This window comes from Canis aureus, chromosome X, assembly GCF_053574225.1.
Source record: "Canis aureus isolate CA01 chromosome X, VMU_Caureus_v.1.0, whole genome shotgun sequence".
NCBI classification, from domain to species: domain Eukaryota; kingdom Metazoa; phylum Chordata; class Mammalia; order Carnivora; family Canidae; genus Canis; species Canis aureus.
Genome location: NC_135649.1, coordinates 48,734,784 through 48,747,382, shown reverse-complemented (window position 1 = coordinate 48,747,382; position 12,599 = coordinate 48,734,784). Strand labels below are relative to the sequence as shown.

General features: G+C 47.9%; 1 protein-coding gene across 16 annotated transcripts in view; it reads left to right on the top strand.

Annotated features, from left to right (window-relative positions):
* LOC144308153 (armadillo repeat-containing X-linked protein 1) overlaps positions 1–12,599 on the top strand; it is a 34,794-nt gene that overhangs the window by 1,998 nt on the left and 20,197 nt on the right. For 3 of the 16 annotated variants that reach the window (XM_077888392.1, XM_077888391.1, XM_077888387.1), the window contains 4 exons: positions 94–171; positions 532–615; positions 898–989; positions 1,430–9,414. The exons of 1 other annotated variant lie outside the window; for it this stretch is intronic. In XM_077888392.1, the coding sequence (XP_077744518.1) occupies positions 1,572–9,071 (7,500 nt within the window). In that variant the 5' untranslated portion in view covers positions 94–171; positions 532–615; positions 898–989; positions 1,430–1,571 and the 3' untranslated portion in view covers positions 9,072–9,414. Of the gene's footprint in view, positions 1–93; positions 212–531; positions 616–897; positions 990–1,010; positions 1,084–1,429; positions 9,415–11,444; positions 11,626–12,599 lie in introns of those variants that run through there. 12 more of the 16 variants (XR_013374773.1, XM_077888397.1, XM_077888393.1 and 9 more) reach the window with 10 other exon arrangements.

The following is a 12,599-nucleotide window of genomic DNA, read 5'->3' as shown; positions in this document are numbered from 1 at the left end:
AGCCACCCAGGCGTCCTGGGACCCCGGTTTTAAATGCTGGGATGCCACAAGCACTCAACAGTTATCTTCCCACTTGTCTCTGTTTATTCCTAGGTCTTCTCGTAGGCCTACAGTAGGGCTGTTTACCACTGGAAGCCAGGGAAAGGGGAAGACTGGCTTGGAACCATGAAGGTTGGTTTGAAGGTGGGCAGCACTTGAGGATAACAAGAGGGTGAGCACAGAAGGTGGCTGAGACTTGAGAGGGTCTCCGTGGAGGGTACTTCTGCCCCTCCTGCACTCTACCAGATTTCCACTGTGTTGTTACATCTCCTGCTGATTTCAGGGCAGGAAACAGGAGGAATATTGGGGTACGGGTGGGCCAGAGTGTGAGTGAGAGAAGACTTGAGAGGAGACATCTCAAAATGGGACACATTAGCAAACTGGACACGGGCTCTGGCAAGGCAGGTTTTGGGATCAAGGATCAGGCTGCTTGTCTGTTCTTGGTCTTTAGACTTGGTCTCTATTACTTCCTGTTTGTTTGCTTGTCCTTAGATCTGCCTGCAGGTCTGCTGTAGGGCTTGAGATTACTGGAAGCAAAGAAACAAGGACGAAATTGCCCCTGATCAGTATAGACTGGTAAGAGGATGGGAACTGCCTGGGTAGAGCCGTAGGGTGGGTTGGTCGTGATCAGTGTGCATCCAGTAGGGTCAGTGTCCAGTCTGGAGTATCCTCAACCTCTCCCTTTCCTGGCCACCTTTCCTACCATCCCTGTCACTTACCCCACACTCTCACTTATATTTTGGTACAGAGAGTAGGGTGAACTGAGAGAGATAGAAAGGTAGTTTGATAATATGCTTGTCACATCAAGAACAAAATCTCCACTCCCATCTGTCCCTCTGTCTGTCTCTCTGTCTCTAGGTCCACAGATCTCATGAGTTAATAAGATCTACTTTAGGGTATATCACCAATCAAGAGAAAGAAAGAGGAGGGAACTGCCTTGATCATTACAGGTTGGTATGAGGCTGGGGATCTAATAAGATCTACTTTAGGGTATATCACCAATCAAGAGAAAGAAAGAGGAGGGAACTGCCTTGATCATTACAGGTTGGTATGAGGCTGGGGATCTTTGGGAGTGGTGACAAGAGTAGGTCCAGTAAAAATCAAGGTCTGAGCGCTTCTCTGTCTTTCCCATTCATAATCAGTCCCCCCCCCCCATGTTTACCATTATTCATTTGGTGTAAGGAAATGTGTATGAATGCACCCTAGGGGATAGTTGTTGGGCACTGGGGGAAAATGGGAGGGGAGAAAATAAAAGGGAAGGAGAGAGAGAGAGTTTGTTCATCATCCTCTTCTCCCACCATGCACATCATTTCTAAACTTTCCTGTCCTATCTGTATGAGGCACAAAATTAGAAGAGAAATTTTAGTCCATTTCCTTCCTCCACTTCTAGGTCCACCTCCAGTGGCAGCTGTAGTGGCCTTTAAGTGGCTGAAGACCAGCGCCCTCAGAGGCCTACACCCAGACCTACACCCTCTTTCCCCATCCTGACTGAGCCCTCATACCTTGTTTGTGCCTTCAGTAGGGGTGATTACATGGGTCGCATTCAGGAAGTGGGCTGGGTGACTGCAGGACTGGTTTTCTGGGCTGGCACCTGCTACTACATTTACAGATTAACCAAAGGAAGAGCCCAGAGCGTGAGGAGACTTGGCAGAAATGGGTCCAGAGTCAAGATGGAGGCTGTGGCTGGGGTGCAGAACCAGACCTTGGCCACGAGTGAAGCCATGGTTGGGATGAAGACTGAGACTAGCCCCAAGGCCAAGACTGGAGCAAAAACTGAAGCAGGAGGTAGGGCTGGGGCTGAAGTAGAGATTACCACCACTGTTAAAGCCAGACCCAAAGCCATCTCTCAGGCCAAGACAATGGCTGAGGCAGAGGCAGAGACCCAATCTGAGGCCAAAGCAGTGGTCAGAACAGTGGACATGACAGAGGCAATGGCTCTGGCTGAGGACCAGGTCAAAGCCGGGGATGTGGCTATGAAAGAGGCCGTAACCCAAACTGACTCTGAGGCTGGGAGAGTAGTCAAGAAAGAGGCTGTGACCCAGACCAAGGATAAAGCTTGGGCACCAGTTGCCAGGGCAGAGACCAAGAAAGAAGTAAAGACCCAGACCAAAGTGGAGGCTTGTATACTGGCTGAAAAAGAGACGAACAGAGTAATGGTGACACAGAGTGAGGCCTTAGGATTGATCAGGGAAGTAGCCAAGATGGGTGCCATAAATAAGACTGGAATTGTGGCTGAGACCAAGGAAAGAGCCCTGGCAGGGACTGTGAGTGTGGTCAAGTCTCAGTCTGAAGCCAGGCCTGATAACATAGTTGATGCTAAAGGAAATCCTAATACCGTGTCCAGGGCAGAAGTTGGAGTGGACATGAGGTCCTGTGCACCATCTCAGGCTGTGACCAAGATCCAAGTCACCAACATGCTTGGTTCTGGGGTTGAGGTCAAGGGGAATCACAAAACCGGGTCTTGGGCAGAGTCTAGGGCAGACACAAGGGTTTCAGTCCAGCCTCAGATTATAGCTAAGACTGAGGCTGAGGCTATGCTTGGGGCAAAGGTTGATTCTGGGTGTAATACTAATGCCATGTGTAAGGCAGGGGCAGGAGCAGATATGAGAATTTCTACACAACCTCAGACTGTGGCCAAGAAACAGGCTGAGGCAGTGTTTGGTGCCAGGGTTGATGACAAGGGGAATACCAATGTCACATCTAAGGCAATGACTGGGGCTAACATGAGGGCTACTGCTCAAACTCAAGCTATAGCCAGTGCTCAGGCTAAGGCTATGCCTGATGCCAGGGTTAAAGGTAGAGGCAATTGCAATGCTATGTCGATAACAGGGGCCAGGGCAAACTTGAAGGCCAATTCCCAGGCTGAGGCCTTGCCTGATGCCAGGATTAAGACCAGAGACAATGCCAATGCCATGTCTAAGATGGGGGCTGGGACAGATGTTGAGCTCTGTACACAGCCTCAGACTCTGGCCACCGTCCAAGTTGATGCATTACCTGATGGCGGGATTAAGGCTAAAGGTAGTGCCAATACCATGTCTAAGGAAGGGCCTGGAACAGACACAAAGGCACAGTCTCAGGCTGCCACCAAGAGCCAGGTTGAGACCTTACCTGGTACTAGAGGTAAGGCTAGGAGAAAAGCCAAAAGCAAGTGTAAAGCAGGAGTTGGGATAGAAATGAAAATGTGTGTGCAACCTCAGGTTGGGACCAAGACCCAAGATGATGCTTTACCTGATTCCAGGGTTGATGGCGAGAGTGATCCTAGTGCCATTTCTAGGTCAGGGGCTAAGGCAGAACCAAAGACCTGTGGTCAGCCTCAGACTATGGCCAATTCCCAGGGTGAGGCCTTGCCTGGTGTCAAGAATAAGGTCAGGAGCAATCCTAATGCTATGTCTAAGTCAGGAACTGGGCCAGATGCAATGGGCTCTGCCCAGCTCCATGCTGTGACCAATTTCCAGGTTGAAGCCTCACCTAATACTAAGAAAAATGTCAGGGGCAGTCCCAATGCTATGTCTAAGATAGGGACTGGGCCAGATTCAGTATGTTCTGCCCAGCCTAAAACCGATACAACAGGCTTTGCTCAGCCCCAGACTGAGGCCAGTTTCCAGGATGAAGCCTTGTCGGGTACTAAGAATAAGGTCAAGGACAATTCTAGTGTTTTGTCAAAGACAGGGGTTGGGCCAGATACAGTGGGCTCTGTCCAGCTCCAGGTTATGGCCAATGTCCAGGGTGAAGTCTTATCTGATACTAAGAATAAGGTCAAGGACAATCCCAATGCTGTGTCTAAGGCAGGGACTGGGCCAGATGCTATGTATTCTGTCCAGAGTGAAACAGATACAACAAGCTCTGCTCAGCCCCAGGCTGTGGCCAATTCCCAAGGTGAAGCCTTGCCTGGTACTAAGAAGAAGGTCAGGGGCAAGTCCAATGCTGTGTCTAAGGCAGGGGCTGGGCCAGGTACAGTGAACTCTGCCCAGCTCCAGGCTGTGGCAAATTCCCAGGGTGAAGTTGTGTCTGGTACTAAGAATAAGGCCAGGGGCAATCCCAGTGCTGTGTCTAAGGCAGAGGCCAGGGCAGATTCAATGGGCTCTGCCCAGCCTCAAACAGATACAACAGACTCTGCCCAGTCCCTGGCCGTGGCCAATTCCCAGGGTAAAGCCTTGCCTAGAATCAAGAATAAGGTTAAGGGCAGGTCCAATGCTGTATCTAAGACAGGGGATAGGCCAGATACAGTGGGTTCTGCCCAGCTCCAGGCTGTGGCCAATTCCCAGGGTGAGGCCTTGCCTGGTATGAAGAATAAGGTCAGCAGCAATTCCAATGCTGTGTCTACAGTAGAGGCCAGGACAGATACAATAAGCTTTGCCCAGCTTCAGGTTGAGTCTAATTCCCAGGGTGAAGCCTTGCCTGGTACCAAGAGTAAGGTCCGATGCAATCTTAGTACTGTGTCTAAAGCAGATACTGGGCCAGATACAGTGGGCTCTGCCCAGCCACACACTGTGACCAATTTCCAGGGTGAAGCCTTGTCTGGTATTAAGAGTAAGGTCAGGGGTAATTCCAATGTCATATCTAAGGCAGAGGCCAGGGGAGATATAACAGGCTCTGCCTGTCCCAAGGCTTTGGCCACTTTCCAGGGTGAAGTTTTGTCTTGTACTAAGAATGTCAGGGGCAATCCCAGTACTGTGTCAAAGGCAGAGATTCGGACAGATACAATGGGCTCTGCCCAGCCTCAAACAGATACAACAGGCTCTGTGCAACCCCTGGCTGTGGCTAATTCCCAGCATGAAGTCCTAGCTGATACTAAGAGCAAGGTCAAGGGCAACCCCAGCGATGTGTCTAAAGCAGGGATTGGGCCAGATACAGTGGACTCTGCCCAGCCCCAGGCTGTGGCCAATTCCCAGGGTGAAGCCTTGCCTGGTGTCAAGAATAAGGTCAGAGGCAATTCCAATGCTATGTCTAAGGTAGAGGCCAGAGCAAATACAACAAGCTTTGCCCAGGCTCAGGCTGTGTCTGATTCTCAAGGTGAAACCTTGTCTGGTGCCAGGAATAAGGTCCAGGGTAATGCCAGTGCTGTGTCTAAGGCAGGCACTGGGCCAGATATAATGTGTTCCACTCAGCCTCAAACAGATATAACAGGCACTGCCCAACCCCAAGCCATGTCTAATTCCCAAGGTGAAGTCTTGCTTGGTGCCAGAAATAAGGTCAGGGACAATCTCAATGCGGTATTTAAGGTGGGGGCTGGGCAAGATATAGTAGGCTCTTTTTCACCCCAGGCTGTGGCCGTTTCTCAGAGTGAGGCCCTCCTTGGTGCCAGAAGTAAGATTAGGGGAAATGCCAATGCTGAGTCTAAGGTAGAGGCTGGGGCACATATGACAGCCTCTGGCCAGCCTCAATCTGTGGCCCATTCCCAGAGTAAGATCATGTCTGAGAAAAAGGACAAGGCTGTCCCCAAGTCTGAAGCAGAAGCCACAGGAGATGAGGCCTATGCAAAGCCCAAGGCTGAGACCATGGCCACTCCTGAGAGTGGGGGTGGGACAGGCACTCAGGCCTGCAGAAAGACTCGGCCTAGGGTTCATGACTATTACTGGAGTGAGATTGGTATTGAGGATTGGATTGCTTCTGAGCGATGGATCAAATTTAGGTTTCAGGCCAGGGATGGATATTGGGAGAATAGCATGTCCTGGGCTGATGATGAGAATGAAGCCAGTATTGAGTCCTGGAGTGGGGCTGGTGATAAGTCTGATATGAGGTCCTGGGCTGGGGCTAAGGCTGTGAATGAAGTTGGTTTTCCATCCTGGGCTGCAGCTGGGAACCAGGCCTGTGGGGGGCTTTTGTTTGGGAGTCAGGCCACTGAAGAGTCCTGGGATAGGAGCAAGGCCAGTGGGGGTTCTTTGTTAGAGGCTGAGGACATGGCCATTGGAGGGTCTTGGGCTAGCACTGGGAACGACACTATTGGGGAGCCCTGGGCTGGAGGTCAGGCCAGTGGGGTGTCATGGACTGGGGAACATACCATTGGAGGGTCCTGGACTGGAGTTGAGGAACAGGCCAGTGTAAGGTCTCAGGATGGGGCTGGAATTCAGGCTAATGGAGGGTCCTGGGCTGAAGCTAGAGCTGGGAGTGTGGCTAGTATTGGGTACTGGCCTGGAGATATGGACCAGGCTAGTGCAGGGTACTGGGTTGGGACTGGTGATCTGTATGGTGAATCCAAGCCTAGATTTGAGGATCAGGCCAGTGAAAATGTGTCCTGGGCTGGGGCTGATGGCCAGTCCAGAGGAGGGTCTAGGCTGGGGCCTGAGGACCAGTCTGGTAAAAAGTCCTGGTCTGACACTGCAGACCAAGTCACTGGAGGTTCCAGGCTGGGGCCTGTGGACCAGTCCGGTGTTGGGTCCTGGGCTAGGGCTGGGGAACAGGCCAGTGGAGGAGTCTGGGTTGGGACTATGGAACAGTCCAGTAGGGGGTCCTGGGCTGGGACTGGCGATCAGTCTGGTGGTGAGTCCAAGCCTAGATTTGAGGATCTGGCAAACGTAGAAGCATCTTTGGCTAGGGCTGGTGGCCAGGCTGGTGGAGGGCCTATGTTGGGGCCTGAGGACCAGTCCAGTGGAAGATCCTGGGCTGACTCTAGGGACCAAGCCAATGGAGGGATCTGGGCTGTACCTGGGGATCAGGCTGATGGTGGGACAAAGCCTAGATTTGAAGAGCAGGCAAGTGGAAGAGGGTCTTGGACTGATAATGAGGGCCAGGCTGGTGGAGGGCCTAAGCTAGGTCCCAAGGACCAGTCCATTGGAGATTCCCATCCTGGCAATAGGGACCAGGCCAGTGAAGAATGTAGGCTAGGGCCTGAGGATCAGTCCAATGGATGGTTCTGTGCTTGCAGTGAGAGTCAGGCCAATGCAAGAGGATCTGGTGGCCAGGCTGTTGGAGGATCTAGACTAGGGCACATGAACCCATCCGGTGGTGGGTCCTGGGCTGATAGTGGGAGTCAGGTCAGTGGAAGTTCTTGGGCTGGGGCTGGAGATCAGGCTAGTAGCTGTCCCAAACCTGGAATTGAGGATCAAGCCGGTGGTGGAGAGTTCTGGTCTGGTGCTGAGGACCAGGCTGTTGGAGGGTCTAATCCAGGGCCTGCAAACCAGTCTAGTGGTGGGTCCTGGTCTGGCACTGGGAGTCAGGCCAGTGGAAGGTCCTGGGCTAGGGCTGGGGATCAGGCTGATAGCTGTTCCAAATCTGGATTTCAAGACGCAGCCAGTGGAGAAGGCTCCCAGGCTGGCACTGGGGGTCAGGCTAGTGGAAAAACTTGGGCTGGGTCTAAGACTGGTAACGAGGCCAGTAGAGGGTCTAGGCTGGGGCCTGAGAACCAGGCAAGTGGAGGGCCCTGGGCTAGGACTGGTGACCACCAGGCCAGTGTAAGACCCCAGATCAGTGCTGACATGGAGGTCAATGAAAGATCCTGGTTTGGAACTGGGAGTGAGACTAGTACAGAGTCCTGGTTCAGGAGAGGGGAAGAGGCTGGGATTGTGTCCAAACCTGGAGGTAAAAATGAGCCCAGTATTGAATCCAGATCAGGGACTGAAGAAAAGGCCATCATTAGTTCCAGATTTGGGGCTGAGAATAAGGTCAATATTGGGTCCTGGATCAGATCTGAAGAGGCGGCCTGTATGGATTCCTGTGTGGGGGCTGGGGCTGAGGCTGGGGCTGGGACAGAGGTCAGGAAGGAGTCTTGGCTCTGGGATGGAGATGCAGCCACTACAGGGTCTAGGCTTGGGGCTGAGGAAGAGCCTTGCATAGGGTCCTGGACTGTGGATGAGGATGTAGATGAGGATGAGCTAAGTAGAGCATCCAGCCCTGATATTGAGGAAATCAGTTTAAGGTCCTTGTTTTGGGCTGAGAGTGAGAAGAGTAATGAGTACAGATCCAAGAGGGAGAGGAATGTCAGTTTTGAGTGTGGAGCTGGAGATAAGGTCAGCACCAAGAATAAGCTTGAGGCACCAACTACTGGTGGAGTTGATGAAAGGTCTTGGTTCTGGAATGGTAATGAAAATAGAAGTGAGGGCAAATCTGCACCTAAGACTAAAGCCAAAAAGTCAGCCGAGTCAAGAGGCACATACCCATCCATGGTCCCTGGGGCGGGAATGGGGTCATGGGCAGGAGCCATGATCTGGACAGAAATGAAATTTCCACACCCAGGTGAGCCCTGCTTCCCACCTGAAGATGAGCTCAGAAAGCAGATGAGGTGTGAGGAGAAAACTCAGCCCTGTACCTGTCGCTGTAAACGTGAAGCTAATATGGATCCACGAGAGCTTGAAAAACTCATTTGCATGATTGAGATGACTGAAGATCCTTCTATTCATGAAATAGCCAATAATGCACTTTATAACAGTCCCGAATATCCATTTTCCCATGAAGTTATTCGTAATGCAGGTAGAATCTCAATTATTGAAAGCTTGCTCAATAATCCCTATCCCAGTGTTAGGCAGAAGGCTTTAAATGCACTGAATAACATCTCAGTGGCTGCAGAAAATCATAGGAAGGTAAAGACATACTTAAACCAAGTATGTGAAGACACGGTCACCTATCCCTTGAATTCAAATGTACAGCTAGCTGGACTAAGACTGATAAAACATTTGACTATTATTAGTGAGTATCAGCATATGGTTACAAATTATATTTCAGAATTTCTTCGTTTGTTAACTGTGGGAAGTGGAGAAACTAAAGACCATATTTTGGGAATGCTTTTGAATTTCTCTAAAAATCCATCCATGACAAAAGATTTGCTCATTGCCAATGCACCCACATCACTGATTAATATCTTTAACAAGAAAGAGACAAAAGAGAATATTCTTAATGCTCTTTCACTATTTGAAAATATAAATTACCACTTTAAAAGAAGAGCAAAAGTATTTACCCAGGACAAGTTCAGTAAAAATTCCCTTTATTTCATATTCCAAAGACCTAAAGCATGTGCCAAGAAACTTCGAGTCCTAGCAGCAGAATACAGTGACCCTGAGGTGAAAGAAAGAGTTGAGCTATTATTAAGTAAACTCTGATTAGTTGTATGTTCCCAAACAGATCTGAGTAATATTTCAGTTTTCCAGTCTGGAAGTAATGCACATCCTAAATTGCATTATAACTTCGAAACTGATGTTACTTGTGATGGTCTATAGCTGGATCACTTCATGAACAACAAACTAATTCAAACTTGTTCTGAAAATACATGTGCTGATTATTACCTTGTCTGAAATGAGATATTTTTAGTATGCTTCATGAGCAGAAACTGACCTGATTCTTCATAAGTAAGGTAATTTTTGGTCCTTTGTGTGGACTTATGTTTATACATTTGAGACTATTTTTATGTTACAAATAAAATTGTGTGTTTGAAACAGAAAAAAAGAGACACATCTTTGTCCTTGTTTATGATCTATTTCGAAAGGCAAGATGTATGGAAACAAAACTATACTAACAAAACCATGAGCCTCTGATCATGGCCTTCCGAGCAGTGCGGAAGCTTCTGCAGGCCACCATGCTCAGGCAAAGTTTTATGGAGGAGGGGGATACTTAGATACACTGGGCTTGAAGGATAGGATAAAAATGGGGTGGGAGGGCACTGGAGGAGGTAAGAGTGGTGGAAAGAAAGGCAAGGAGGTGGGAATCCTGCTCCAGAGAGGAGGCTGGCCCGCCTGCAGTTCCACGTGTGGGGAGGGAAATGATGGAAAGTAAATCCCTCAGTTTGGGTGAGCCCCTTCATCAAGATCCCTGATTACTAAACTGAGGTCGGAATATTACTCCATTCACCCCTGGGAGACCCCAAAGCCTTCTGTGACCGAAGGAATGAAAATGAAAGGAAGAGGATGTAGCTGATTTGTGTGCAGGATGGGTCAGAGTTGGGGTGGGGACAGGAGTGGCCACTGGAGATTGAAACACAAGTTAGGAAGTTACTGCCATGGTCCAGGCACGAGATGATAAAATCATGAGACTTCACTACTGGCCACAAGAAATGGCAAGGGGAAAAAGGAGGTGAGAGATATCTTAGAACAAAGAAGGGATAGAACATATCTTGAGGGCATATGGAGAGGGGTGATTTTATTTTAGGGTCCTGGTGGCATTTAAGAGGAAAACATTCTCTTTCTTGGCCAACTCTGGTGTCTATGTAAGTAAATACATTAGTTATTATTTTGAAATAAGAAAATATAATAGAAGAAAGAACAACATTTAATGCTTCTATGAAATTGTTTTTAGAAGATTGATTAAGACAGGGCCATTATGGAATCCTTGAGAGTGGTGTTGGCATCAATACTGTAGAAGATCCACCTCTTTCCCACCCCCGAGTAGGGTGAGGAGGTGGTGAGCAGGGCACTCTCAAGCTGGGCTGGTGGGAGCATACATTGGTACAGGTCCATTTGGATACATGTGTCAGAAGCCTTTAAGATGTGCATGCTCTTTGAGCCAGTAATTCCACTTGTAGAAATTCATGTACAGAAAATGATCAAATAACTGGCTTGTATAAAGCTGTACGTCTTCATACTGTTTTGAAGAGTGAAAAATTGTGAATGATCCAAGTGTTTCAAAATAGGCACTTGGCTGAACAAATTAGGGTGCGTCTACACATTGAAACATCTTGCAGAGACTGAAAATGAGGATGGGCATCTACACTTGTTTACTTAGGAAAAATTCAACATATAATCTTGAGTGAGGAAAATAGGCTGCAAGAGCGCATGCTATACTTTTAAAGTATATATTTAAATTATGGATAAGCTTTGGTATATACTCTGAGAATGTTAATAGTGTCCTCTGGGTGTTAGATTAATGGGTAATTTTGCCTGTTTTTTTACTTATCTGTAGTTTTTGAGTTTTATATAATACACAACAGGAGTTTTTGCATAATTTGCCAAGAGGAAATGGATGGATTTGGGCTAAGAAGGCCTGTCTATAGTGTTTCAGGGAACTAGAGCAAAAGTATAAATAGAGGCTTCCCTATTGATGTCCAGATATTTGGAAGATATAAATTAGAATTTTAAACAAATATTTAACTAAAGTTATAAATGTAAATGTTTGAAAATTTAAATCTTATTCACCATTTTAAAAGTAAAACTGCTCTCAATTCTATTATTCAATGGCCACTAAATTTCTAGTGGAAAAAAATGATGTCACACTTGTGGTAGATTGTGCAATCTGCTGCCCTAATCCTCCTTCAGGAATAAAGAGGTTATTATTTAGTTGCTAGGAGTACTGCCAGAAGACAGCCCTCAGCTGTCATCCCTTTTCAGGAATTGCCTCAGCTGGAAAGTCACCTCCCCCAAGGTCATACCCTCTTCCTGGGGTACTTCCTTCCCGTGGCTGATTGGCATGGCCTTCTTGCCCCAAAAGGGACAACTTAACTTCTCCCTCTGTCCAATCGTGATTCCTTCTTTTCCCTTCTACAGATTTTGATCTCAAGAGCATTCCCTAATAAAAGCCCTTCATGTTGAACTCTGAGTCTGCTCTCCAGGAAGCCAATTTACAACAGTTGGTATGAGGAGTAGTTCAGGAAAGCATGCACTGTGGTGAAATTTTGGAAATGAATTACCTTCTACCCAGCTGGCAATGAGGACCCCATCACTGATGGTAGGTGGAGTAGTTTAGCACCTGGAACAGGTGACAGAGGAATTGTTAGAGCTTTCACTGATGGTGAACTGGGATGGCACTGGTGGAAGGGAATGCATTAGCTGGTTCTATGTAGCAGAATTTTGAGAATATGTGGGAAATGCTGAGTATAAGGAAGGCCAGTAAATTAGGTAGCTACTTCTATGCTTGATTGACTTTGAGAAAAAAAATAATGAGAAGCCAAATTAAATTAATCAACAAATGCTATATGTGAAACCTGGAGGGTTTCATTTGTAGCATATAAAGAGGCCCTTGTCTTTTCCACAGAGAAGGTAGAGAAATCTGAGGACCAGGCCCAGGATTTATTGAAAGCAAGCCTCAAAGAAAGTTAAAATCCCATCTAAGACAAGTCTGCTATGCCAAGATCAGGGCCCTGGTTAGGAAGGAATGGGACCCTGGCACATGGGATGGGGAGTTCTGGATTGACATTCCTAGAAATCTTATATCCTCAGATTTTCCTGGACACCTTGAGCATTCAGAAGTGTCCCACTCCTTCCTATTAAGGGCTAGTGCTTTACCTTGCTTGATCATGCAGAGCCCTTTCTGCTGTGAGATAATGTGTATTTTCCTCAGAATCTGCCCCACTTCCCATCCTGGCCACTGGGCCTTAAAATATAGGGTTAAGTCACAGCATACCTTCACTGGGGATGTGCTGGGCCTAAGAAAGAAGGAAAGGGACTACCCCAAGTAGACACTACAGGACCTAGCCAGCATGTACTAGACTAGCAAGTGCTGAGGGGGAAGGTTGGCATTGAATTCTGAGGGTCTTGATCAGCGGAGCTGGAATATAAAATCGAATAAGGGAAAATTAATTGTCTTGAGAGTTCTCTCCCAAAATACCTGGGAAAGATCCCAGGAGATCATGTAAACTCACTACTAGTATGGCTTCTTCAAGTATGGGGGAAAGAAGAATTAAGTGAAGTATAAATGCCAGA